The sequence below is a fragment of the Phocoena phocoena genome, chromosome 13 (assembly GCF_963924675.1).
Source record: "Phocoena phocoena chromosome 13, mPhoPho1.1, whole genome shotgun sequence".
Lineage (NCBI taxonomy): Eukaryota > Metazoa > Chordata > Mammalia > Artiodactyla > Phocoenidae > Phocoena > Phocoena phocoena.
In genome coordinates, this window is record NC_089231.1 from 73332009 (window position 1) to 73358741 (window position 26733).

The 26733-nt window shown below is 49.2% G+C and overlaps 1 protein-coding gene across 1 annotated transcript; it reads left to right on the top strand.

Annotated features, from left to right (window-relative positions):
- The first annotated feature begins 12163 nt into the window (after window positions 1-12163).
- TCHP (trichoplein keratin filament binding) lies at window positions 12164-24942 on the top strand. Its single transcript, XM_065890057.1, has 13 exons — window positions 12164-12303; window positions 13626-13819; window positions 14817-15027; window positions 15637-15693; window positions 17067-17135; window positions 18016-18189; window positions 19026-19138; window positions 19323-19389; window positions 20496-20668; window positions 21513-21594; window positions 22961-23146; window positions 23729-23872; window positions 24910-24942. The coding sequence occupies exons 2-13, from the start codon at window positions 13626-13628 to the stop codon at window positions 24940-24942; spliced, it is 1503 nt and encodes a 500-aa protein (XP_065746129.1). The 5' UTR covers window positions 12164-12303.
- Window positions 24943-26733: the final 1791 nt, after the last annotated feature.

Genomic DNA, 26733 nt, shown 5'->3' on the forward strand with positions numbered 1-26733 from the left:
ACACGACCCATGTACAGTCAGGAAATGAGAGGGTCTGGGGGAGACAAGGCTATCATCACTTTTCACCCATGACCCAAACCCTGACATGTCCCATAAAGTCAACTCACCCACTAATAGGAAGCCCAAGCCATCAACTTTGGCTTGTTCCCACCCCACCCAACCTCACCCCCTCAGGCATCCTAAGATACCATCTCCTTGAAGCCTCCCTCACCAGCCCTCCCAGCACTTTGACCCAGTGCCGGAACCCCACCTACATTTCAGACACTGCCATTAATTCCACAGAAAGATCACAACCCGCATGGGGACCTCCAGCCTCAGACAATGCCCTGATTTCTCAACTTGCTCCATTGCAGCCAAACCACCAGAGATTATGGCTGATATAAAAAATTCAAGTCTGGAAGAATTGTCTTGCCATGGAACATGGGTTTAAGATGCTGCGATAGGTTGTTGCTCTGGGTTAATGCGATGTCTTGAAAGTTCGTCCATCCATCCGTCTACCCACCCATCCATCCAACAAATGTTTTAAGTGCCTGCTCTATGGATTCCCATAGCTTATGACAGGGGTTGGGCTGGTCCTAGGGGCCAGGCTGGAAGCATAGATGGATGCTGTGGGCTGAGGGTTACACAATGAGGAGTGGAGGGGACTGTGGAGAACTGGGGATCGCACAGACGATCTAAAGGGCACTGTGGCACAACTCATTCCCGGAGTTGCTAGCTTTTCAGATTTCTCAAGGGAAGTCAGAAACCTAGAGTTGAGGGCAAAATCTCTTGATTTTTAGATGTTGGCAACTAATTTTAAAAAACTTTTTTAATGCTATGTAAGCAACACAAAACATTTTTTTTCTTTTTTCTTTTGACATATCTCAAACTTACATAGAAGTTAGGTGGACAATTCAAATAGCTTTTTGTTCCTGAATCATTTGAGCCTAAGTTGCTGACACAATGCCCCATCACCCTAAATACTTTAATGTGTATTTCCTCCAAACAAGGATGTTCTCCTACAGAATCGCAATACATCCATCAATGCAGAAAATTAACACTGATGCATTTCTAATGTGTCTAATACTCAGAGCTCTAATACTCAGAGCTCATCAACTTTTGCCATTTGTCCAAAGGATGTCCTTTGTAGCAAAAGGGTCCAGTTCAGGATCTCATGTTGCATGTAATGGTCCTGTCTCTTGAGTCTCCTTCAGTCTGGAACATTCCCCAGTCTTTGTTTGGCTCTCGTGACCTGGACTCTTTTGAAGAGGCAGGGCAGGCGCTTTGGAGAATGTCCCTCAGTTTAGGTTTGTCTGATGTTTCCTCTCAATTAGGTTCAGACCATGCATCATAGATTAGATGCAAGTTGTGGATTCTGTATATCATGAAATATCACAGAAGTGATGCTGTGTCCTCATTGCATCATAACAGACGATATAGGTGACTTCAATTTGTCCAATTATGGATGATGTTAATTGTGATCACTTGAACAAGATGGTGTCTTCCAGGCTTCTCACTCTGAATTTCTTCTTTTCCTCTTTGAAATTAATAAATATTTCATAGGGAGGTACTCTGAGACTAGGTAAATATTCCATCTCTCATCAAACTTTCCATTTATTTATTTCCATCAGTACAGGCTCTTGATTCCATGGGTTACAATCCATTACTGTTATTATTTATTTGGGTGCCCAGTGTATCCTAGATTTGGTCCATGATAGCCCCTTTAATCTGGCTTCTGTGTCCTTTTGACATGTCTCCATCATTCTTTAAACACTTCATTACTGTTTGACACAAGATATTCCAGGCTCATCTTGTACTTCCTCTGCCCTAGCTCTGAAATCAGCCGTTTCTCCGTAGAACCCAGGTTTCTTTTAGTAGAGAATGGTATTTAGAAACCAAGATCTAGATGTGCTTATGGTTTGGGGGGTGTCACTGCCCCTAGATCCTATCAGTGGACTGAGTTATACACACACGTGCGCACACACATTTATATCTATATTTATATCTATAGTCTTTTATCGATATTGAAAACCATGAGTTCTCCCTAATAGATCCAGTTCCAGCCTAACTCCACAGGGTTAATTCTAGTCTTTCCATACTGGTAACTCCCTGCTCAGACAGTGAGAAACCTAGTATTCTCACTGTTTTCAGTGTGTTCACTTATTTGACCAACTCCCCTTATGTAACAATTTCTTATTGTTGATGCTGCCTTCCCCCCAACAAGGATACCCTCTACACCTCACTCAAGTTCTGACACCACATACCAAGCTGCCTTTCCATGAGGATGACCTTCTCACTCACGCAAGCTCTGGCCCCCTGTGCTGGGCCACCCTCACCCCATGCAGACACTCTTCTTATCCCTTTTGAGCTATGACACCCCTCTTTGGACCGGCATGTACCCTCTCCCCCTCCCCCCATCGCTGATGTTTACCTTGCTGGGACCCACCTAGGGGATCAAATTGTTAAAGAACAGAAGGGAGGGGAAGGGAAGGGAAGGGAAGGGAAGGGAAAGGGAGGGGAGGGGAGGGGAGGGGAGGAAAAGGGGAGGAGCCACATAGAACTTTAGCCAGCTGGCTTTAGCTATAGGCCATCAATCCGTACCTTTAGCTTACTGTAATGGGGCAGACTTCACACACTCAGTACATATGTGTTGAGTGTTTACTCTGAACCAAAGAGGACAGAGGTTGTAATCAACAACAAATAAAGTGTCCTGGGGGAAATGCTGCCAGACACAGAGGAGCCACCTCTGTGGGCCATCACACTTGCTCCATTGGCTGCACACCTGCTCTGAAATCGATTTGTGGGACCAGCTTGGCCAGTGGATTTAATCCTAGTGCTTGGCATTGACTCAGTGGGAGTGAGGTGTTCATGCTACAAAGTTGCATCATTTTCCTGAACCCGCTCCACCCAGTGTTAATAACTTCTTCCCAAACTGAATCATCAAATCCGGGTTACTCAGACTGACCCTTCCCAACAGAGTCTGTTGGGATGGATAAAGTAGACCATGTTGGTGGTCTTTTGGACATTTCATCCTATAAATCAGCCTCCCCACGTGCACCTGGTCATAATAATAATAACAGGTAACATTTATTGAGCACTTACTGTGTTTCAAGCCCAACACCTCCACTTTATAGCTATTTGGCCGTGGACAAGTCATTTTCTGTATGAGTTTCCTGTGGCTGCTGTAACAAATGATCACAAACCTCGTGGTTTAAAACAACCTACATTTATGCTCCCACAGTCTGGAGGCTGAAACCTGTATCACTGGGGCAAAATCAAGGTGTCGGCAGCACTGCACCCCCTCGGAGGGCTCTAGAGGAGAATCTGTCTCTGGCCTCTTCCAGCTTCTGGTGCCTCCAGGTTCCCTTGGCTTGTGGCTGCATCACTCCAGTCTCTGCCTCTAGCTTCACATGGCCTTCTCCTCTGTGTGAAGTCTCTCTCTGTCTCTCTCTCTTTTTTTCCTTTTCTTTCATTTTTTACCTTTGGCCGCACCACAAGGCTTGCGGGATCTTAGTTCCCTGACCAGGGATTGAACCCATGCCCCCTGCAGTGGAAGTGCGGAGTCTTAACCTCTGGACCACCAGAGAAGTCCCTCGTCTCTCTCTTATGACACCTGTGATGGCATTTAGGGCCCACTCAGATAATCCAGGATGATCTCTCCATCTCAAGGTCCTTAATCACATCTGCAAAGACCTCTCTTCCAAATTAGGTCACATTGAGGGCCTCCAGGGATTAGCGCCTGATCTCTTTGAGGGCCATTACTGAGCCTACCACACTTCCCGTCTCTGAGCCTCAGTTATCCCACCTGTAAAATGAGGATAGTAATAATGGTAGCTACCTCTCAGGGCTCATGTGGGGTTTAACGGGTTAATGTAAATCAGGCAGTTGGTGACTTGGCAGGCAGGCAGCCCTCAATGAATGGCGTGGTTATTACGAGTCGATTTCTTGAGTTATTTCTACCCAGCACTGGCAATTGTGGGGGTAATTGATTCCAGTGATGTCACATCCCCAACTGCCAGGTTTTCAGCAGGATGAAATGTGCCAAGTTGGCTTTGTTGAGCCAACTCCCCTGGGTGTGAAGAGCTGCCATGCCAACCCGCCTTGCTATTTCGCGGGGCCCGTCTGCCGCTTCTCCCTAATTAACGCAAAGGCGACACACACCAGCAGGCCCACTCCCTGCCATCCCAGGAAAACAGCACCGCATACTACAGCTAAATATTTGAACTTTTTTTTCAGTTGCTGCATGAACATAGTATTGGGGGCATGTGAACAGCACAGAGTAAAGGGAGAGATGCCACCTCATCTTCTACCTATAGGGGCAGCCTCAGGGGAAAAAATGCTATACGGAAACCCAACCATGTCACTGACACAAGACAGTGTCACAACAAAGTACCATTGCTATTAGTAGCTCTACCACTTCCAGCTGTGTGACCTTGGGCAAAGAACATAATCTCTCTGAGCCTTGGTTTCCTCATCTGTGAAATGGGTATCCTAATAGCCCCTCCTTCAAAGTACTGAGAATATTCAAGGAGATGGCACCTAAGAATTTAAGGATCCACCTGGGACACAGGTTGGCACTCGGTATATGTCACGTGGGGATGCTGAAGGTGAGGATGTTGATGGTTCTAGAAATGCCCTCCCCAGCTCTCAGTAATTCTGAGTGGAAGTAGAGTGAAAGCACCCAGGCCCACCTCTCAGGGTACCCAGGATCTGGTCCCGACTCTTGTTGACTGGTTTCCAGACTCTACTTCCCTTTGTGAGCCTCAGTTTCCCCATGTGTTGAGTGAATGGGTCCAGCATGATGATTTCAAAAGCCCCCTTTGGTGGGGGGGAGGGATAAATTGGAAGATTGGGATTGACATACACACACTGCTATATATAAAATAGATAACTAATAGGAACCTGCTGTATAGCACAGGGAACTCTACTCAGTACTCTTTAATGGCTATATGGAAATAGAATCTAAAAAAGAGTGGATATATCTATATGTATAACTGATTCACTTTGCTGTACACCTGAAACTAACACAACGTTGTAAATCAACTATACTCCAATAAAAAATTTTAAAAATAAAATAAATAAGCTAAGCTGAGGCCATTAAAAAAAAGTCCCTTCTACCTCCTAATTCCACTAGTGGCTCTCGGGGTGTGTCCCTCACTCCTACTACCCCCTGGCAGCTGGCTTTGCTGCAGGACCCAGGCCAGTAACTTTACTGTCCCAATGAGTGTGGAGTGGAGGCACACCTCGGTGGACAGGACGAGTGGCAAAGTTTTTCTCGGGGACAAAGGCTCCCGAAACTCAGTAGAGGAGTCTGGGAACATCCCAGGTGCCTGCTCAACAGAGGTCGCACTGAATTTTTAGGAACCCGTAGTGCACACTGTCCGGGTTCCGCGGCAAACCTCTCCAGCAGAGGTGTTGGCCCTCTAGCCCATGTCCCCACTCCCCCCCGATTATGAGGACATACTGCTCCACCTGCCATAGTTTCATTCACCCACTCTCTAGGTATTTATTAAGCACCCACTGTGTACCAAGCAGTAGAGCAGAGGCTGGGACACACAGCAGGAACCAGATAGCCAGGTCCCTGGCTTTCATGAAGTTCACGGTCCCGTGTGGGCAGGATGTTAATTTTTAAAATTATTTCTTTAACACTGCAGTGAACACTATGGAGGAAAAATCCAGTGTGTTCTGAGGCCAGGTGACCTGACCCAGTCAGCAGGGCTGGGGGAGGGCTTCTCAGAGGAAGGGGTATTTACACCAAGACCTGAAGGATGAGGAGAAGTTAGAAGGGGAAACAGCCTTCTAGGCAGAGGGAACAGCACAGCAGAAACACTGGCCGTGAGACTTAAAGAAAAGGCTAGTGTGCTTGGTGGAATTGGCCAGGGCCCAGACCGTGCCAGGTCCAGCGGCTTGTTCATGGTGTGGCTTCACGTGGAAGGAGAGGGGGAGCTGAGGAAGCCTCAAGGTTAAGCACAGAAGGGAGCTGCCCGACACCATCCACCAGTCACCTTGAACTTAGGAAGTGGAGGCTCTCTGCCATCCAGGCATGGCCAGTGGGTGCCCATGTTTGGGAAAGGCATGGAAAACACAGGACTGGCTTGAGGCCCCATCTCGGTGGACTGTGCCCAGATCTGACAGCCCAGCAGGATGGAACCGGCATGGGCTCTGGGGTGGTGAGATCTGACTTACACCATACAGGCCAACCACACTAAGCCTCAGTTTCCCCATCTGAAAAGTGGAGTTGTGATAACCCATAATTCCTAGAGACACTGAGGACAAGGGGAAGTCACACAGGACAGTAGATGTTCAGTAAGTGCGAAGCAGGTGCTGGCCAAGTCTTCTCTTCTTTGCAGCTTCTGTTTCCACCTCCACATGCTGAGGCCACCAGCTGCTCTCACTAGAGACACTGGCTCTGTCACTTACCTCATTTGGGCATGACCTCTCCATCTCTGGGCCTCAGCCCCCCCGTATAAACAGAGGAGTTTGGATGGGGTGAGCTCCACCACACTGGCCCAGGTGGTTTTCCAGCTGCGGTGACGTCAGATCCAGCAGGGGGAACTTGTCACAGAGATGTGTTTTGGGGCCTCAGCCCCCAGAGGGAGCTAGGGAAGAACCTTTGACATCCCTTCCCCAGCTGTTGTCATGGTCCAAGAATTACACTTTGATCCTAAAAGCGAGGGTCTCATACACCACCTGTTTTCTAGAAAGTGTGCCATTTGCGCGTGGTGAGGCCTGTCTTCAGAAGTTCAGCCGTGAGAAACCAGCCCAAGCGCTGAAAGATCAGAGTTACAACAACCACGTTAATCCATGCCCCTGACATACCGCCCAGAACAGCATTCTTTTGGAATTCTCTTGTGAAGGTGGGCCGCAGCTGACTGCCAACCTGCCTGGGGAAAGGAGTGTTTGAATAGTTATTTTGTTTTCTTGTGGTTTCTCTTGCCAATAACACATGGAAATATCCATACCCACAGTGTGACGTGTGCTGCAGAACGGTGATGATGATGATTTATATTTCCACGACCTGACTTTTTACATTAAAAAGTTGAAACAGAAAAAAAAAATCACACTTTGAGATGGTTGTACAATATTATGAATATACTTAATGCCGCTGAATTGTACACTTAAAAATGGTTAAAATGTTGATTTTTATGTGTATTTTACCCCCCAAAAAGTCATGTATTAAAACAAAAGGAATTGTACTTTGAGCAATGCTGCTCTAGACAAGTCTGTGTATGGGAGTACTTCCTGCTGACTGAAAAATTATTTAAGCAACAAGACTCTATTTTACCTTCTAAAAAGGAATCCCATTGTATGTATAGATCACGTTTTCTGTATCCATTAACAACTCTGTACTGTACACGTAAAGATGTTTTAAGAGGGTAGATCTCAGGTTGTATGCTGTTTTACCATAAAAAGTAGTAAAAAGAAAAATCTTAAAAGAAAAAAAAAAGGAATCCCAAGCTATGGAGTGGGGGCCCACTTGGTGGGTTAATTCCATATTTGACATCACCACCAAGGACCAGATTCTTCTGTTCCTGCCCTGCGAAGGTCACGGTCAGCTGTGTCAGGGGCTTCCTCCCGGAGAGGAGGGCCGCAGCAGTACCACAGGTCTCCCACAGACCCAGCAAAACCACCCCTACCCCCAGGAGATGTGCCCTTAAATGTCATTGGGCAGGACTGGGCCCCAAGCCCACCGCCAACCCAGTCAAGGGCATGGTTCCATCATAGCTGACTTAGACAAATCAGGCTTTGCTCCTGAAGCACACGCAGAGAGGAGGAGACACCCCACCCCAATCAATGTGCAACTCAAGCAGGGAAACTGGGAGAATGGCTATGTGTTTATCAACTGGTGGTGAGCAAATGAGCACAGGCAGAGCTCACTCTATTGCACTTCACAGATACTGTGTTCTATACAAATGGAAGGTTTGTGGCAACCCTGTGTCAACAGAGTCTGCCGGTGTCATTTTTCCAACAGACTTTGCTCATTTCATGTCTCTGTGTCACCAAGACACTGGTAATTCTCACAATATTTCAAACTTCTCCATTATTATTATATTTGTTATGGTCATCTGTGATCGGTGATCTGTTTTTTGTTTCTCGGGGTTTCTTTTTTTGGCCGCACTTCGGTGAAGCATGTGGGATCTTAGTTCCCAACTAGGGATCAAACCCACGCCCCCAGCATTGGAAGTGCAGTCTTAACCACTGGACTGCCAGGGAAGTCCCTGATCGATGATTTTTGATGTGAGTATTGCAAAAAGATCATGACATGCTGAGGCTCAGATGATGGTTGGCATTTTTTTATCAATAAAGTATTTATTTTATTTTATTTATTTTTTGGCTGTGTTGGGTTTCTTTGCCGCACGCTGGCTTTAGTTATGGCGAGCGGGGGCTACACTTCGTCACAGTGTGTGGGCTTCTCATGGCGGTGGCTTCTCTTGTTGCGGAGCACGGGCTCTAGGCGTGTGGGCTTCAGTAGTTGTGACTCGTGGGCTCGGCAGTTGTGGCTCTCGGGCTCTAGAGCACAGGCTCAGTAGTTGTGGCACAAGGGCTTAGTTGCTCCGTGGCACATGGGATTTTCCCGGACCAGGGCTCGAACCCGTGTCCCCTGCATTGGCAGGCGGATTCTTAACCACTGCGCCACCACGGAAGTCCCAATAAAGTTTTTTTGGTTTTTTAGCGGTATGCGGGCCTCTCACCGTTGTGGCCTCTTCTGTTGCGGAGCACAGGCTCTGGATGCGCAGGCTCAGCGGCCACGGCTCACGGGCCCAGCCGCTCCGCGGCATGTGGGATCTTCCCAGACCGGGGCACGAACCCGCGTCCCCTGAATCGGCAGGCGGACTCTCAACCACTGCGCCACCAGGGAAGCCCCAATAAAGTACTTTTTAATTAAGGTATGTGTGTTGTTTGTTTAGACATAATGCTGTTGCACAATTAATAGACCACAGTATAGTGTAAATGTAACTTACATATGCATGGAAACTAAGAAATCTGTGTGACTCATTTTATTGTGGTACTTGCTTTATTGTGGGGGTCTGGAACTGAACCTGACGTATCTCCAATGTCTGCCTGTAACAGTTTCTCAGCTCCTTCCCTCAGGAGAAAGGGAACTAAACCCAGCACTTGAGCAGGCGCTATGCAGAAAACTATTGGCATTAAGGCAATTATAACACGAACAGGTATCACTTATCAAGTGCTAATCATGTGTCCAGCACTGGGTTGAGGCAGCTGTTAAACAAACCAGCACTACTATCCCCATTTTACAGGTGAGAAAATTGAAGCTCAGAGATACGAAATAATTCAGTGCTAGTCAAACAATTGAGTGCTAATAAAACACAAAACTGGGGCTCTGAGAGGCAGCCCCATAGCCCCAGGGTCTTTGAGCTCACCTGTCTGCTTCTGCATCCTTGTCTTAGGGAGGGTAGGGAGCCCAGCTCAGGTATGAAGAGAGAAACCAGGGTGGTTGATGTTGAAACGCTGTGAAAACCCAGCGTAGGTAAATGTGCCTTGGCATCGCCACCTGCTGATTAAGTGAGGGCATTGCATGGCCCCCAGCACTTGTCACATTTCAGCTAATAGGGAGCTGCTCCCGTGTCATCATGCCACCTCCCCATTCCTGTTTTCTCCTCCCATGCCAGGACACCCAAAGACAAGTCCAAGAACAGCCCCAAGGAATGGTGCGCTGGCCCAGGGCCCAGTGTGTGCAGCGTCCACCTCGATGGTTGCCTGCCAGGGCTTTCTCTCCTAGTCCCTTGTGGGCCGTAGTCATCAAACTGTCACTAAATATTTAATATTGCTGAACTCTTTATATGGCCCAGCTGGCCCACATCTGCTGGCCTCTTTTAAGAGCTACATCTACAAGTCACAAGCTGCTGGAAAAGCAGACTGAAAAGAGATTTACAAGCTCTGGAGGTTGGGTGTAAATCCTGACGCTTGTCGTCCTTGCCGTGTGACCTCAAGAGAGTTGCTTGAGATCTCAGTCTCAGTTTCCTCATCTGCAAAATGCAGGCAGGAACCTCACATGTTAGAGGGAAGCTTAAACAAGAAACTACCTCTAAAAGCATCTGACACATGGTAGGTATTCAAACAATGTTAGTCCCTTTATGTCTTTCTTTTTGTTGTCTTTCAATACCATCTTTCCCTTTTTCTTTTGGAGAAAAAGAAGGACTCAAGTTGGGGGGAATCTACTCATTCATTCTCGACGAATATTTATTAAGTGCCTACATTGTGCCAGGCACTGGAACCACAGCACGGAAGGTAATGATCCCTACCCTCTTGGTGCTTCAGAGAGTGTTCAGGACCTGGAATCAGACAGAGCTGGGTTCAAGTCCTGGCTCTACCACCTATAAGCTGTGGTTCCTTGGGCAAGTGCCATCCCAGAAGAAGAGGCCCAGAGGCTATGCCCTGGGGCCTCAGGCTTCCAGGACCAGGCCAGTCAAGCCCTAGGCCCTTGATCCCAGTAGTGGAGCTTGTTTGGTCCTTTAAGGCCATTATACAGATGAGGCAACTGAGGCCCAGAGAGGCACAAAATCAGGACCTGAAGGACCTGAAGGCAAGTCTCCCACAACACAATTCACATGTTTCTAAAGTTCCTACCACACTCAAGGAGGCCCATCAACAAGTATTTATTTATTGGGCTCTTTTGTTGTGTGGGCAGCTCTGGCTGGGTTGATCAGAGTGGGTGGCTGCTTCCCTTCTCCACTGGGGACACAATATGGAAGAGTGGCCATGACCTTGGCCAAAGGGGTTGGGACCAATCGGCGGCTGACCCTAGGGAATCTCACGCATGAGGCAGGGCAGATGCTGAGTAAACATGTGTCAAGTAAAGGGGGATGTAAGAGACAGTGCTCACCCGAGTAAAGGGGGATGTGAGAGACAGTGCTCACCTGAGATGCTCACCTGAGCTCACCTGAGGTGCTCTGCTGTTGGGCCCTCTCCATGGAAACCTTCATTTCCTCTCACAAGGGCGACCCTGGAAAGCAGCCCTGATGGTATCCTTTTTAAAAGCTAAACTGAGGTACAGTAAAATTTTCAAGACTTACTATTTGAATCAGGCAGCACCAAAGAAAAGGTGGTCAGGAGCGCTCCACCGGCAGAATCTAGGAGAGAGGTTTTTAGAAAGAAGATGTGAAAGCAAGGAAATCATTTGATTGGCTATTGCTTAAGGGGTTGCCTTGTTTGGGAACGCCTAGCTGGCTGTTGGTGATTGGTAAGTTTCATTTTCTCGGATTCAAGTGCATTGGCTCTGGCCTCGGTTTAGGTTGGCTTGCATAGGCTATGGAGGCATCAGGGCCTCCCCAGTCTCACGGCCTCCTTTTTCAATTACTTTAACATTCTCATTGTTTTCTCCTCCCATGCCAGGACACCCAATGAAACTTACCAATCACATGTTTAACATCCTCCTCTCACAGACGAGGACACTGAGGCTCAGAGTGATGAAGTGACCTGTCCAAGACCACATGACTAGCGTGGTGGAGGTTGCAGCAGAGGCCACACTGTTCAACCGGACATTATGCTGCATCCAGGAAAACAGAGAATGGAATAAAGGGAGGAAGGAATGAAGGAGAGAGTAAATGAAGACAAGAATGGGAAAATGAAAAGAGCATGAATCAAAGAGCGGATGTATTCATTTTTTTAACGGAATAGTTGATACATAAGATAATACACGTAACACCTGCGAGTTATAAAACACACTAAGAGAATGAACAGACTTGAACCCACCACTATCCTAAGACAATAGAAAGTTACCAATAACTCGTCCCTACTGACGCCAGCAGTTCTGCGAGCTGGCTGCACGTCGAAAGCACCTGGGGGGCTTAGACAACCACTGATACCCTCAGGGAGCTTGATGGGATTTGTCTGGAGTTTGGTTTGGACATCTGGATTTTTAAGAGCTCCCGAGATGATTCTCATGCGCAGCCAGGTTTGAGAACCACTGGCTTATAATCACCTCCCCTATCATATCCCTCTGATTTCCCCCCATCCTCACCTTTATCCTAAATTTGGTGTAGTGAATGGATTCTTTTCCTCTTTCCTTGCCTGTTTCCAGGACTAGCGACGTTTGCGATTGAGCTCCCGCCCATCACGCGGGGGCACCAGAGAAAAACGCAGCCTTCTTTTTCCTCTCTGCGCGTCTAGTAATCGCGCTGCAGGAGGCTTGGCCCTCGCGGCGCTCCGTCGCCGACCCGTTGCCCCGGCAACGAGCGGGGAAACGGCCGGCGTAGGTGCAGTTCTGCCCGGAAGGGTTGCAGCGGGCCGGACCGGGCTCGGTTGGGACATGCTGCAGCTCAGGCCGGGACAGCCTTCGAAGATTCCGGGGCGCAGAGAAACGTAAGTCGGGGGTTTGGGCTCGGCCGGGGGCCGGCTTTGGGGCCGGGACCCTCAGAGCCCCGCTGCAGTCGGCCCCGCGCTGGCGGGAAGCGCGTCCGCTGTCGCGGGACGCGATCGCAGGGAGCCCGGGGGTTCGGCTTCCCGTTCTCACTCTGCTCCCCGCGCGCTCTGGGTCCGACACTTCCCTCTGTAACCGCTTTTGTTACAGAGGGATGCGACTTTTTCAGGGAGCAGCCCAGCTTGTTGGTGGCAGATCCGGGACCGGAATCTTAAGTTTTCTGACTCCTGGTGCAAAGATTTATCCGCGGGCGGCTCACAGGGCAAGGAAAACAGTTTGTCAAGCCTGCCACAGTCTGAAGACAGATCATAAACTGGCAGCCTCAGGCTAAACTCGGCCCATAGACGCAGATCACTTTACTTCGGGATCGGAGGACTCTGAGCTTGCTTATTCAACAGAAGCTCCTTAAGTATTGTCACAGCCAAGCACTGTGTAGACCTTGCACATAGGGCAGCTTTTGGACCAGGGGAAAAGGTGTCCGGAGTGAGACTGGTTCTGCTTTCGAGTCTCCAGCTGTGTCCCCAGATTGCTTCTTGACCCATGCAAATTCATTCCTCTCTCTGGGTGGTGGTTTCTCCATCCGTAAGATGAGGGATCTCCCTCCATGCTAATCCAGAACACTTCCAGATGTGACACCTGGATTGGGCCACTCTCTGCGGGTTGCCGAAGCCAGGGCATGTTGGCCCCAACAGGCAGCCTCTTGCAGTCTACAGAGTCCGGGCACTCATCTCAGACTAACATGAATTAGGATCCCAGCTCTTTTATAAATTTCCTCCACTTCCTGCTTTTGTAATCTTGAGCAAGTCATTTTACCTCTTTGAACTTAAGTTTTCTCACCTGCCAAAAAATGGGGCGATAGTAACAATGAAAAAGATCGTATATGTCAAGGGCTTGGCACACACAAGTATTCCTTAGATTATTATCTATGTTACCTTAGGCAGAGCATAGAAGTCCCCAGTGTGCTTGTCCAGCGTTGCCAGGACTGGTTCTCTGTCTCTGTCTGCAGTGCCCTTCATGATGTCTGGCTCACAGCCCGGTGCAGTCCACGCTTATTTAAGTAGATGATTTGCAGTCCTGATGACAAGTCATTTTTAAAATACTGGTGCCTGGGGGCCTACACTAAGACTGTTTGATTTAACTAGTCTGGAATGGGGCCCAGGCTCTACCAGGCGATTCCAGTGTTCAGCCAAGGGGTGAGGATCACGCATTAAAGGGATGAGGGGTTGCAGCAGGCTCATTTTCTTACCACTGCTGTTCTCCTCAGATGGCACTCCCCACGCTGCCCTCCTCCGGGTGCAGCCGGAGGCTCCCGGATCAGCAGGCTGCACGACAGCAACGCCGGGAGCAGGAGGCCCAGCTTCGGCAGCAGTGGGATCAGAACAGCCGCTACTTCAAGGTGTCTGACATCTGCAGCTCCAAACAGGCAGAATGGAGCTCCAAGGCCTCCTACCAGAGGAGGTAATTGTGTGGTGACCGCCATCGTTTAGGGTTGAGGGCCACTTGCTGTCAGGAGATGTGACCTTAAGGACCTGGGGGAGTGTGGCTGGACAGCATGGATTACCTGCACAGTGATGTCTTTCCAACTGGAAATTGAAAAAAAGATCATCAGTGAAGTAACAAATTCGCACTGAAAAAGATAAAATGAGAAATGTATGTAGAATGTGGAAGTCTCCTTCGTAACCCCATACCCCCAGGAGAGAACCACAGTGAACTGTCTGGTGCATATCCTCCCATACTCTTCTCCATTTGTGTTTGTGTGTAAATATATATACACATATACACCCATTTTCTGTAGAAATGCATGTAAAAACATTGAAGTTAAAAGCATAGGTTTTAGGGGCTTCCCTGGTGGCACAGTGGTTGAGAGTCTGCCTGCCGATGCACGGGACACGGGTTCGTGCCCCGGTCCAGGAAGATCCCACATGCCGCGGAGCCCGTGAGCCACATGCCGGCTGAGCCTGCGCGTCCGGAGCCTGTGTTCCGCAACGGGAGAGGCCACAACAGTGAGAGGCCCGCGTACCGCAAAAAAAAAAAGCATAGGTTTTGGAGTCGGACAGACCTAGATAGAAACCCTGACTGTGTCACTTGCTGTATGAATGAGCTCAGTTTCCTCATCAGTGAAGTGGGGCTAAAACAGAACCTACTTTATAGGATTTATGTGATGATTAATATAAAACCGTCCAGGTATGTAGTACCTGGTACACAGTAACTGCTCAAATAATATTAGCTGGTACCATTAGTACGCGCATATATAAGCCCATTATACATTTTCTTCTTGCAAAAACAAGATTCTATTATGCGTAGTAGTTCTGTCACCTCTGTTCACTTTGGCTGGAAGAAACCTTCCCGGGTCACCACATTCTGTCTGCCTCAGCCTCTGTCACCCACACAACCAGCCACGTGTTCCCTGTGCGGCTGTAGCACATCTGGTTGATGGTGGCTCCTTCTTAACCAGCATGCACGCCTACCAGCGGGAGAAGATGAAGGAGGAGGGGAGGAAGCGTCTGGAGGCCCGACGGCAGAGACTCAGGCAGCTTCTGGCAGAGGAGCAGGACCTGCTGGCCAGAGAACTGGAGGAGCTGAGGCTGAGCATGAACTTGAGGGAAAGAAGAATCCGGGAGCAGCACAGGAATCTGAAGTCAGCCCGAGAGGAGCAAAGGAAACTGGTAAGTAGCTTTTTAGGAGGCTGCAGAGCGGGAGTCCCCAGCCTGTCAGTGATGCCACTTGGGGTCCCCTCGGGGGCTCTGACCTGTTGAGACGGCACTTCACTCCAGAGCCAGTCGGGAAAAGTGCTTACTCTGAGTTGTTCTTTATGTGTGTTTTCCATGAGTCATCTCTATTCTCTTTGGCCCCTTAATTATTACATCTGAGTCCTTTTTCTTTATTCTAGTTCTCTGGTCCCACAAAGGGCTGGGAGTGGTATATTTTATCTTCCAAAGTAGTTGTGTGCGATGGTGAGCCCCAGAACTCTGTTTTTAAGCCTGTTGTATATTTTGAAACAGATCTTTAGTATCTAGGACCCATCTGTAGCATCAGATTTGGGCCCCCTTTTGTCACCATTATAAGAGTCATTTGTCAGCACTGTGTGCTTCCAATCAGGTGTCTGGCTCCCAGCGCCGTGGGTGTGAGGCATGTGGGAGGTCTGAAGGGCAGGCACAGTGCCGGGTGCCAGCGGAGGAGCTCTTAGCCTGAGCTGACTTCTATTGTGGGTTATCCAAAATGTGGACAGATTGGAAAAGTGACATCAGGCTTCCCTCTTTGTGTTTTCTTGACAGATTGCTGAACAGCTTTTGTATGAACACTGGAAAAAGAACAACCCCAAACTTCGAGAGGTGAAAACCAAGGAGATCCTTCTGTTGATTTGCCTAAGTAGATGAAGTCATGTTTCCCGTCTTGTTTTTAAGCTTGCATCTTGTGCTGGGGTGAAACAGAGATCACTCCAGCCACCTTGAAAAGAAGCCCCACACAGAAGATCTGGGTCATTCGGTTAACAGCTACAAGTGGCTGTGAGGTTGGGACGTCTGATAGGGAGGGGGGACCCCAAGGGCAGAGGCTGGGTAGGCAGAAGGGGCCACCTTGGACGGCCTCATACGGTCTTCCCCTGGAAGTGCTGGGGAGCACCTACGTGATTTTAAGCAGGGGTGCGACAGGGTCCCAGCTGCATTTTGGGGAGCAGCAGCTTTGGCAGTAATGTCGAGGTGGGGGGGAATGGGTGATGTCAATTGAGGGGTTGCTGCCGCAGCCCAGGCAAGTAATGGTAAAGGTCAGAACTGGGGTGGCAGGAGAAAGGGGGACAAATCCACAGGCTTCGGGGCAAGGAGAGAGCGGGGCGTCTTGGCTGGGGTGACATCATTCAGCAGAGATTGGGCTAGAGGGAGAGAATCCCATGAAGGATATAATTAATTAGTTTCAGTGTATAGTTTGTGTATCCACTTGGTGTGTTCACTTGTGTGCTCATAACTTCATGTAGAAATTGCCAGTCACAAGTACTAGAGCATCTGGCTGCTCTGCAGTGCTGTGCGGTTAGCGCTAAACCCAGGAGGACTCCTCTCCCCAGCCATTTGTAGATTTCAGTGGCTCCTCCAAAGTCATGTACTCAGATGTTTATTCAGAACATTCAAGTTAGTTGCAAAGGTTTACATGTGTGAGTTGAGGAAGAAATTTAAAACTTTTATAAACAATTTCCCAAACAAAAGCTTTTGGACAGTGGTACAATTCATTTTCTGATCCAAAAGACTGTTTAAACCCAAATCTCTTATTAATTACCCCAAATTTGTTGCATCTATTGATACAGGTAGTGCATGTTTTTACAGCTTCTCTGTTGCAGAGGGAGTACTGGGGAGCCAGGCCAAAGGTTGAGTCTGTTCCTCATCTAGCTTCTGCCCTGGGGCCTGGCAGGCTTTAGACCTACCAGGGTGGCCTTTGAGATTAGATTTCCATTTCAGTGTCTGCTGACCTGTTCTGGCTCAGCCCCAAGGGTACTGGAAGAAAAGTTTGTTACTTTTTTCCAATTCTTGACATGGTTTAGAATTGACTGGTCCTTTGGTTTTCTAAATGACTTGCAATCAGACTGTATATGTTGGGGTCACCATGCACTTACTTATAAGACACCTGGCCACATTCCAGGCCATGACACTGTACTCGGCAGTGAATATGTGTCCAATGAATCAGTTAGGAAGTTTATTCTCTGCCTTCTCGTCCTCAGATTGAATTGGAACTTCACAAGAAACATGTGATAAACTCTTGGGAAACACAGAAAGAGGAAAAAAAACAGGTGTGGTATGTGTTGGGAGACTGTCTCCATGTCTTTTTTTTTTTTTTTTTTTTTTGTGGTACGTGGGCCTCTCACTGTTGTGGCCTCTCCCGTGGCGGAGCACGGGCTCAGCGGCCATGCTCTGCGGCATGTGGGATCTTCCCGGACCAGGGCACGAACCCGTGTCCCCTGCATCGGCAGGCGGACTCTCAACCACTGCGCCACCAGGGAAGCCCTGTGTCCATGTCTTTGAATTTGTTTCTTGTTTTCAATGTTAATGACTCCAACACAGGAATAGACTTTTTCTCGGTTTACTTAACACATGTTAAAACTGAATGTTTGCTGCTCTTATGCAGACAAGAATCCTACGTGATCACTCCCAGGGGCAGAGAGTAAGACAAGGCGTCCAGGGCTGGTTGATGGTAGACGCAACATGCATCCTTAAAGGTTGTTTCTGTTGCAGCACCCTCTTTTGATGTAATTTACGTCATAAAGTCTCAACCTTGGTTTATAGCAGCAACTCTGGGGATAAAAGTCCACACCTCCGTGGACCCATTGCTTCACCTCTGGGTTCATTTTGGAAAGTGTTTTGTTGACTTGTGGAAGGGAAGGAACCCTGGTGTTCTTGAGCCCCTCCTCTGTACCAGGCACTGTGCTGAGAGCCTCCCCAGCTTCGTCTCTGAGGGCAGCACCACTCCCATGGTTCCCACAGTGAGAATCGAGCCCAGGAAGATGCACCTTTGCCTGGGCCACACAGCTGATAAGTGCGTGGCCTCCTCGGGTGCAGACGTGTTGGAATGAGGAACGGGCCCTGAGGCTTGCTGGCCGGTGGTGGGGAGCAGGGTCTTTGCCAGCTCCATGCTACAGATACTCACCCCCGGGTCCCTTTGGCTCCATGCAGCAAGAAGCCGCCGAAGAGGAAAAGGAAAAACGGTATGAAAATGAATATGAAACGGCCCGCCGGGAAGCGCTGGAACGGATGAAAGCAGAAGAGGAGAGGAGGCAACTGGAGGGTAAACTGCAGGCAGACGCGCTGCGCCAGCAGATGGAGGAGCTGAAGGTGAAGGAGATGGAGGTGAGGGCGAGCCCCGGCGCCAGGGCCTCCTCGCTCGCAGCTCCTTCTTGTTAGGAAACGGGCGTTTAAAAAGCTGCGCTAAACAGAGACCATATCCGGGGGGGCGATTCTAAGAAGGGAAACAACGCTGGGCTCTCCTTCTGACATGTGCTCCCACCTGTGATTCTTTCTGTGCCCAGATTCTAGAGTGTCAACCGTCAGGAGATAACACGCGTCCCCTCCGATGTGTGTAGAGAGGCCTGCTGTCCGAGAGCCTCCTGAGTACTTGGATTTCAAGTGCTCTTAGTAGACTTGACTTAGTCTGATGATCCAGCACACAGCTCTCGCGGGAGACTAGCAGTTTGGGGGTCTCAAGGCACAAACCATGAGGATCTTTGGTCCTGGAAGCTGTTTTGAGAATACTGTGCACAGTTGCTCTGAGGGGCTGGATCTTCTCATGCAGGCGAGGGGAGCACTCCCCCCTTCCCCAGGCCAGAATGATTCAAGAACTAGATCCTTTGTGCCCACGACGTATTCTAAGTGCCGAGCACTGGGCTGGCTGCTAGGGATACAGCTGGGAGCTGTATCGGGTCAGGGAGACAGATGTTTAGTTACAATAGGCTTGGAAAGTGCAGGGCCCTGTGGGAGCACGGGGCAGGGGTTCATCCTTGTTGGCAGGGTTGGGAAGGCCCAGCAAGATGAATGAGTGAGCTGGGCCAAGGGGCTCAGAGCCCCAGGGGTGGAAGGGGATCCTGGCACCAGGTGGCCAGGCCACCCTTGTTGTGTCGTGTCTGCTGAGGGATGAAGGAGCTCTGATTCTCATGCACTTACCTGGGTTTACCGTCTTGTACCCGTAGGCCACCAAACTAAAGAAGGAGCAGGAGAATCTGCTGAAGCAGCGCTGGGAGCTGGAGAGGCTGGAGGAAGAGCGGAAGCAGATGGCAGCCTTGTGGCAGAAGGCGGAGCTGGGGTACGTGTGAGAAGGACCCCCAACCCCTCGCCTGCCTTCCCCAAGCGGGCGAGCCTCTCACTTTCTCAGACGTGCAGTGGTAACCCTGAAACCGAACGGGATACAATCTGCAGAAAGCGGCTGTCTAACCTCTGCTTAATTCTTTAGGAAACACTGAAGGCAACCCATATTTTCTCATTTCTAGACGCTTTTTGAGACATCAGTATAACGTGCAGCTCAACAGACGTACACAGCAGATCCAAGAGGAACTGGTAAATCTGAAGGGACAGCCTGGAGTTTCTTTCACTTCCTTTTGAAAAGCATGTTTTCCATTGCTTAGTAATGGGTGCGTTCTCATAAGAAAACACCAAGTGAGATCCCCCCTTGACCAGCAGCCCCCGCAATCCCTGCTCCTCCCAGAGGTGTCTGTTTGGGTGTACATCTTTCTAGATATGCAGGTGACCCCTGAACCACGTGGGGGTTAGGGGTGCTGACCCCCACGGAGTTGAAAACCCACGTACTGCTCTCTCTGCCTCAAAAACGAATTGATAAATGACCCACTGAAGGGCAGGAAGCTAAAACAGTTTGGTTAGAATCAGGACTCAAACCCTAGTTCATTTCCGTCTACCTACTGTACTCTCTAGTCAAACACTTTTCCCACACTTAGTTAAAGATCTGTAAAATGAAAACACTAGTATATTTATTGAAAAAGATCCGTGTGTAAGTGGACTCACACAGTTCAAACCCATGTTGTTCAGGAATCAACTGTATTTACATACACACACATACAGGGAAGTGGTGAGTTTGGGGGATTTTCAGTTTCATTTTTAAATGTACTTGAAGTGGCATTGCACAGCATAGTACCTAAGAGTACACCTCAGGCTTCCAGACCAGTGTTCTTAGACTGAGCTTGTTCTTTTTGACTAGCTGCTCGGTATTCCTTGCAAGTATTTTGATGGGCTCCCTCACTGAGACCAGACAGGAGAGTTGCTTTCCCACCCCAGTCGGCTTTCCTCTTACGGAACAGCTGCAGTGAGCACTTTGTGCATATATCTCTGTGCATTTGTGTCTCTGTAGCTTATATCCTGTGAAGTGGAATTGCTGGCAAATTGTGTTCTAAAAAGCTGTGCTACCAGATGTGTCCGAGGGCAGAGATGTGCGTGTGGTGGCAGAGGGTCTCTCCCTGTGGGCAGAGAAAAGCTCCTGGGCCTCTGTGGTGTCTAAATCATCCCTACGTGATCACAGCCTGCCTGCTCTGGAAACAGCCCATGTCTTCCCAGAACGCCTGCTTTCAGTGCCGAGGGGCTGGCAGAGCTGAGGCTGTTGCTACTGCAGGGCTGGGCACCGCGCCCACTGCGCTTCCTCGTCCTTCCTCTAGGAGGCAGACAGGCGCATCCTGCAGGCGCTGCTGGAGGAGGAGGACGAGAACCAGCGCGTGCACCTGGCCCGGAGGGAGCAGGCCCAGGCCGATGTGGCCTGGATGAAGCGGGTCATCGAGGAGCAGCTGCAACTGGAGAGGGCGCGGGAGGCGGAGCTGCAGATGCTGTTGAGGTGAGAGGTGGCATTCTGGCCTCTGCTTGCACCTCGATTCCCGCAGGTCAGCAGGTCGCTGTGAGGGTTGTCTGCTGTTGAAACTCCCATCCTTGTTCCTCTGTCCATCATTCGTGAGGAGCACATCTTTGCTAGTGGACCTGGCTTGTGGGGTGTTTCCCTCGGGTTATTTAAGGTGGAAGCCGTTAGGGTTTAGAGTAAGGATCTGTTCATCTGAGATCTTAGAAACTTGAAAGGAAATGGTTATAAATTATGGAGACATTGAATGCTTCTTAGGTCTATATGAATGGGTCTGGATCCTAAAACTTAATCTGGTAGATTGAAGTACTGGAATAACAGGTAACACTTATTGAGCACTTACCGTGCGCCAGACACTGTGCTCAGTGCTTTACGGTCCTCCTCCTGTTTAATCCTGACATCCAGCCCAGTGCTGGGGTCACAGAGTACTTGGGTCACGGGGAGTCGAGGCAGTCACTCACTTGCCCCAGGCCACAGGGCGAGCTAGAGTGACCGCAGGAACATGGTGACAGAGCTCAGGCACCGGCGTGCCCCTCCTCTTCTCCAGCCCCGATGGTTTCATTCACTTCAGTGTTTAAAATGTCCTGGATGCACGTCTTCACCAGTGCTTTTTGTAAGGAGATGGAGGGTTAAAAAAGGGAACTTAAAGTGCTTACGATAGTAATACTTTCTGTGAAGTTGTCCTTCCCTGTAATCTGCTGGAAGTTTATTTGGAGGTCGGCTGCACAGAAGGTATGTGCTACCTGGTGCCTTGGAGCCCTGTTGGTTCTCTTCTACCACCGGTGGTGGTAAGGATCCAGCTGTCATCCTCTCTGTGTCTCCCTAGGGAGGAGGCTAAGGAAATGTGGGAAAAGAGAGAGGCAGAGTGGGCCCGCGAGAGGAGTGCTCGAGACCGGCTGATGAGCGAGGTAATCCGGGAGTGGGCGCAGGTGGCCGGGCGGGTGTTGGGTTGGTGACCACGTGCTGACCCTGCCAAATGTTCTGGGAACAGAGTCCCCTCTGGGCATTTTCAGTGGACTTTCAATATTATTATAAAAGTAATATACGCTTACTAGGAAAAAATTCAGTACAGAAAAGTAAAAAAACAGTCACCATCTACATCATCTACACAGCCACTATTTATTTCCTTCTACGCTTCTGTTTCTATGGATAATGTTTTTTCTACATACTATACTGAGCTATTTGATTTCAATCATTTTATTATACTATTATATCTTCTTTGTAAATGTCATTTTGATGGCTGTGTAATGTATCTTGTGGGTATACAGTAGTTTGTTTTTCCGTTTCCTTTTGTGGATCCATTTTTTTTCTGATTTTGAGCCGTTATATATTACTGCAGTGAACATCTTGGTGCAGAAGCCGTTTCCACATTTAGGATTTTTTTCTTGGAGTGCAAAACCAGAAGTAGACTAAGGAACATGACTTTTATTTGTCATATATAAGTAGTGCATTATAAAACACACCCCAATTCAAAGGAAATCTTTTGGGGGGAAAAGGTCTTTATTATCCATGTATTGGAAGTTATCTTAAAGTGGTTTAAAATGGAAATTATATTCTGTGCAGGCCAGCATGCTACATTTTAGAACCCATGGGAAATCCGGTCTCAACTGGTGCTTTTTCACTTTTGTGAATACCAGATACTCTCCAGCATCTTTTTATTTTTTTCCCCCATTTAAAATGTTCCTCCTCATTGTGGCCACTTTACATGTCCCCCCCAGAGAGCATGACTGTTGGGTATGGCAGGTGGCTTCCTGCTGGTCCTGGTTGCCAAGTCCCGACCATCATGTGGACATAATCCTGCTCTGGCCAAGAATCAAACACAGCAGGTTTCTGCTGCTTTGAGCAGTAAATTTAAATCCACAAGGTTGGTGGGATGACCCAGACCCTGCCTGTGGCCATCTACGTGGCTTGTGATTTCTTACGTTTTCTAGAACTCACTGATAGGGAGTGAGAGTCACCTTGTTGCTATGTGTCTGTGCCCTGGGGACGGAGCTCCATCCCTGCCTGCTTTGATCTCTGGTGCTCGGCTGTCTCCATACGCACAGTCCACGTGCACTCTGTGTGCGATGGAGACGCGTGGGAAACGTGGCCGATTGTTTGGACCGATCCCGTAGTCTGGGCTTGCCTTCATCCTGGTGTATTTGGGCCTGAGGCTGAGGATTAGGCTGGGTCTGGTCTCCATGTAGCTGCAGCTGCAGACTGTCCACGGCTGGTAGAACAGGCATCTGTTAAAGTCTAACCAAAATCTTCCCTCTTCCTTTCCGCTGAGGATAGGTTCTGACAGGAAGACAAAAACAAATACAGGAAAAGATTGAACAAAACCGACGGGAGCAAGAGGAATCCCTGAGACACAGAGAGCAACTTATTCGAGATCTTGAGGAGGCCAGAGAGTCAGCTCATCGTGAGAAAAAGGAGAGCGAAGAACTGAAATCGGCCAGGAAGCAGGAGCTGGAAGCCCAGGTGGGGCTGAGCCCTGGGATGAACGCACGGGCAGCAGGCCCTGCTGGGGTTCCTGTACCATCATGGCACAGGGTTCAGGGACCCTTGACTTATTTCCACAGCCTGGCCTGGACCTTGTCCAGGAAGCCCACGTTTGGGAGCTCAGAGCATCCCTTTTCATTTCCCGCTGGAACCCTGACCCTCCTGGTTGTAGCTCCAGCCCCGCTCCGGGTCCTCTGTCTCCCGTGGAAACAAGGCTGCTGTTACCATTCCTTGCCTCTTTCCTGGCTGCATCTGCAAGCACCTGGCTCACTGGCCACAAGTCTCTTTTTATTCAATTCAGTACCTAATAGTTAACACAGAAGGGTCTTCCCAACACGTGGCTACGTCCAGAGCTTTTTACAAGGTGCATTTTACCACACACATAACCTCTCCAGTACCATGGTACCATTCGGTACCATGAATGTCCTTCCCATGAGGGCACTGCCACCACTAGTGCTGAGCGCTGATGCTCCAGCGGGGGGACCTGAGCCTCTCCCTCTGGATCAGAGGCAGGGTTCTGCCCTGCGGCCCGTCTCGGGTGACTTTGCTCTCGGTGGCCAGGTTGCAGAGCGCCAGCTGCAGGCGTGGGAAGCGGACCAGCAGGAAGAGGAGGAGGAAGAAGAGGCGAGGCAGGCAGAGCAGCTCACAGACGCCCTGCTGCGGCAGGAGGCGAAGATGATGGCCGAGCAGGGCTACCGGCCCAAGGTAGGGAGCCGCAGCGGACGGCGCTGCTGCCGTGCTGCGCAGCCTGGCCCTGCTCTCCCAGGCTGGCTCACAGCCCAGGGCGCAGGGCTGCTTCCCAGCAGCTCAGATTCTTCCTTGCTCCTCTTCTTGTGTGTTTCTTCCTTTCTCGACTGGTAGGAACCTTGACACAGCGTCTGTTTCAGTCCTTCACTGGGCCTCAAACAGCCCTTGTGGCGACTTTGCTGTGGCTCCTGCCACTGCAGCCCAAGGACTGAGGTCCTGACTGCTAAGCTGCGTGCCTGGCCACCCTGTTCGGGATAGAGAACAATCCAAGAAGAGCTTTGCCGTGGCTGGTGAGAGGTGAAGGCACAGTGGTGCTGGGTCCTAACTGTCCAGACAGCAGAGCCCAGCTGACCGGGGTGACCAGGGGCTTGTTTCCCTTCCTCTCCTGCCCTCGGTACCTGCGGTTGCCCCCTCCCTATCATCTGATCCTCTCCTTCCTTCTTTCCCTGCCTCACGAACTACTTGAGTGACCCCCAGTGCGGGGTATCGGGGGATCACAGACAAGCAGAGGCCGTCACCCCTGGGAGCTGATGACTAAAGCACCCAGGAACTGACTGAGGGCTCAGCAGGCGTGTCGCCTTTGTCCCTCCTTTAGCAGGGCCACTCTGGCGTTCTAACAGAGAGGCCAGCTTCTCTGTGGTCAGAAACTCTGGGAAGCTGATGAAACAGAGCAGGTACCACACCTGCTGCAGAACGTCAGTGTCCTAAGTGGCCAGGGATCTCAAGGCACAGGGAACAGCATTTTCTAAACTTACTCCATCATGGATCAGTGAGTGTCTCAGATCGAGGTCTCAGAGAGCCACGTGAAATGTTACTTAGGGCTGGTACTTAAAAAAAAGAGGGCCTCATTTAGGGCCTAAGGTCAAAGACTTTTCATCTCTAAATGAAAATAGCCATTTATACTGTGCTTGTAGCTCTTTCTTAAAATGAGATTAATTTCCAGCGCTCCAAAGACTGCTGACCTAATCAGTCTTATGTTTTCTTTCTCTTCCCAGCCTTACGGACATCCCAGAATCGCTTGGAACTGACTCTGTTGGTACTGTAAGCACAGAGAGCAAGGCTGGCGAGGCCTCTGACATGCAGCCGCCAGACCGTCTTACGTGTTCTGTTCCAGCGTTCGGGTCACTGTAAAATAGTTCAGCGAGCCTGTCCAGTTCCACAATTAAACAGAGAGAGGATCTGGCCAGACTTTAAGCTGTGATGGATTTGCAGCATGCAGCAGGAGGCCCTTTCCTGCCTTTCTTATCCTAGAAAGGGGCTTCACAGTTAACACATTGACAGTGCTGTCACAGTCTTGTAATATGTTGATAAATAATATAGATTCTAAGTCAAAGCTAGGAGTTACACGTTGTGTTCCATGACAGGATACATGGTTTCCTGTTGTCTCACCCCTAATTGTCAACCTCCAGTGAGGACTCCAGCTAGAGATAGAGAAATATTTCAGTTTTTAAAATTGCCATTTAAATTTAACTCTTCTATTGAAAACAAATTTGTGGGTCTTGGTACAGTTTATTCATTTCAGGATTTATTAATTTAGTTGTCCCAAAAGGATCACGTCCTGTTTTATGGAAGAAAAGAACTATGAACCCTGAGACAATCTGATGTCGTCCATGGATGCTTTCTAAAAAGGTGGTGATAAATGAGTCTTTCCTCCTTAAAGAAGCATTTTGGTAGAATTTCCATAGAGCATTGCATGGGGGCAGGGGTGATGATCCCAATGTATATGTAACTGAGCCTCAAAAAGGGACCTCAGAGGGGCTTCCCTGGTGGTGCAGTGGTTGAGAGTCTGCCTGCCGATGCAGGAGACATGGGTTCATGCCCCAGTCCAGTAAGATCCCACATGCTGCGGAGCAGCTAGGCCCGTGAGCCATGGCCGCAGAGCCTGTGCGTCCGGAGCCTGTGCTCCGCAACAGGAGAGGCCACAGCAGTGAAAGGCCCACGTACCGCAAAAAAAAAAGAAAAAAAAGGGGGACCTCAGAAGGTCACCTGGTTGGCTAACCTTTTGGCATGACACCTTGGACCTCTAGTGTCTTGGGAAGGGCTCAGCTGTATGCAGGCTTCTGGGATTTATGTGCCCAGAGGAAGGGGCACTGAACCTGAAAAAACGAAATCAGACTCAACCACAGGTCGGCCAAAAATCTGTCTTCCCACTGTTCTATCAATGTGACATAGTCCTAGATTTATCTCTATAAATAGCTGTAAGTTCCTTGCAGCAATAATCGTATTTTTATGACTTGTATTTTTTTCATGTTCCTCCTCTGAGGTTTCAGTTTTCATTACATTGTGTTCAAGATTCCATATCTCAGTAAATTACAGCTAATTACAGGGCTGGGTTCCAGGTTATTAAAACAAAGTTTATTTAAAAATTCCGAGTCTAAGGGCTGCATTGCCTTTCACTTCCATTGTGCTGTAAAAACAAATTGAGCTGCGAACTGCGTCCTTAATCTGTTTTTCACTTTGTCTTACATTTCTTTGGATATGATCCCCTGAGCACCACTTTCATTATGTGTGCTCATATTTACTTCCCTTCTTTCAGGTGTTCATTAGTTGTGAAATAAAGTTCTGGTTTGACAGCATTGCTTCCAAGCTTTGTCATTGTTGCTTTTATTAATTGCTGCAAAGTGGGTTGTATAGAATGATAGGTTTTTTTTGTTTTTGTTTTTTTTGTTTGTTTTTTTGTGGTACGCGGGCCTCTCACCGTTGTGGCCTCTCCCGCTGCGGAGCACAGGCTCCGGACGCGCAGGCTCAGCGGCCATGGCTCACGGGCCTAGCCGCTCCGCGGCATGTGGGATCTTCCCAGACCGGGGCATGAACCCGCG

What these genes read in the sequence shown, in the direction of transcription:
- TCHP (XM_065890057.1), top strand. Translation starts at nt 13,626, where the DNA reads ATGGCACTCCCCACGCTGCCCTCCTCCGGGTGCAGCCGGAGGCTCCCG. An exon ending in GAGACCGGCTGATGAGCGAG is followed by an intron (nt 21,595 to 22,960) that starts GTAATCCGGGAG and finishes CGCTGAGGATAG; the next exon opens with GTTCTGACAGGAAGACAAAA. An exon ending in AGCAGGGCTACCGGCCCAAG is followed by an intron (nt 23,873 to 24,909) that starts GTAGGGAGCCGC and finishes TTCTCTTCCCAG; the next exon opens with CCTTACGGACATCCCAGAAT.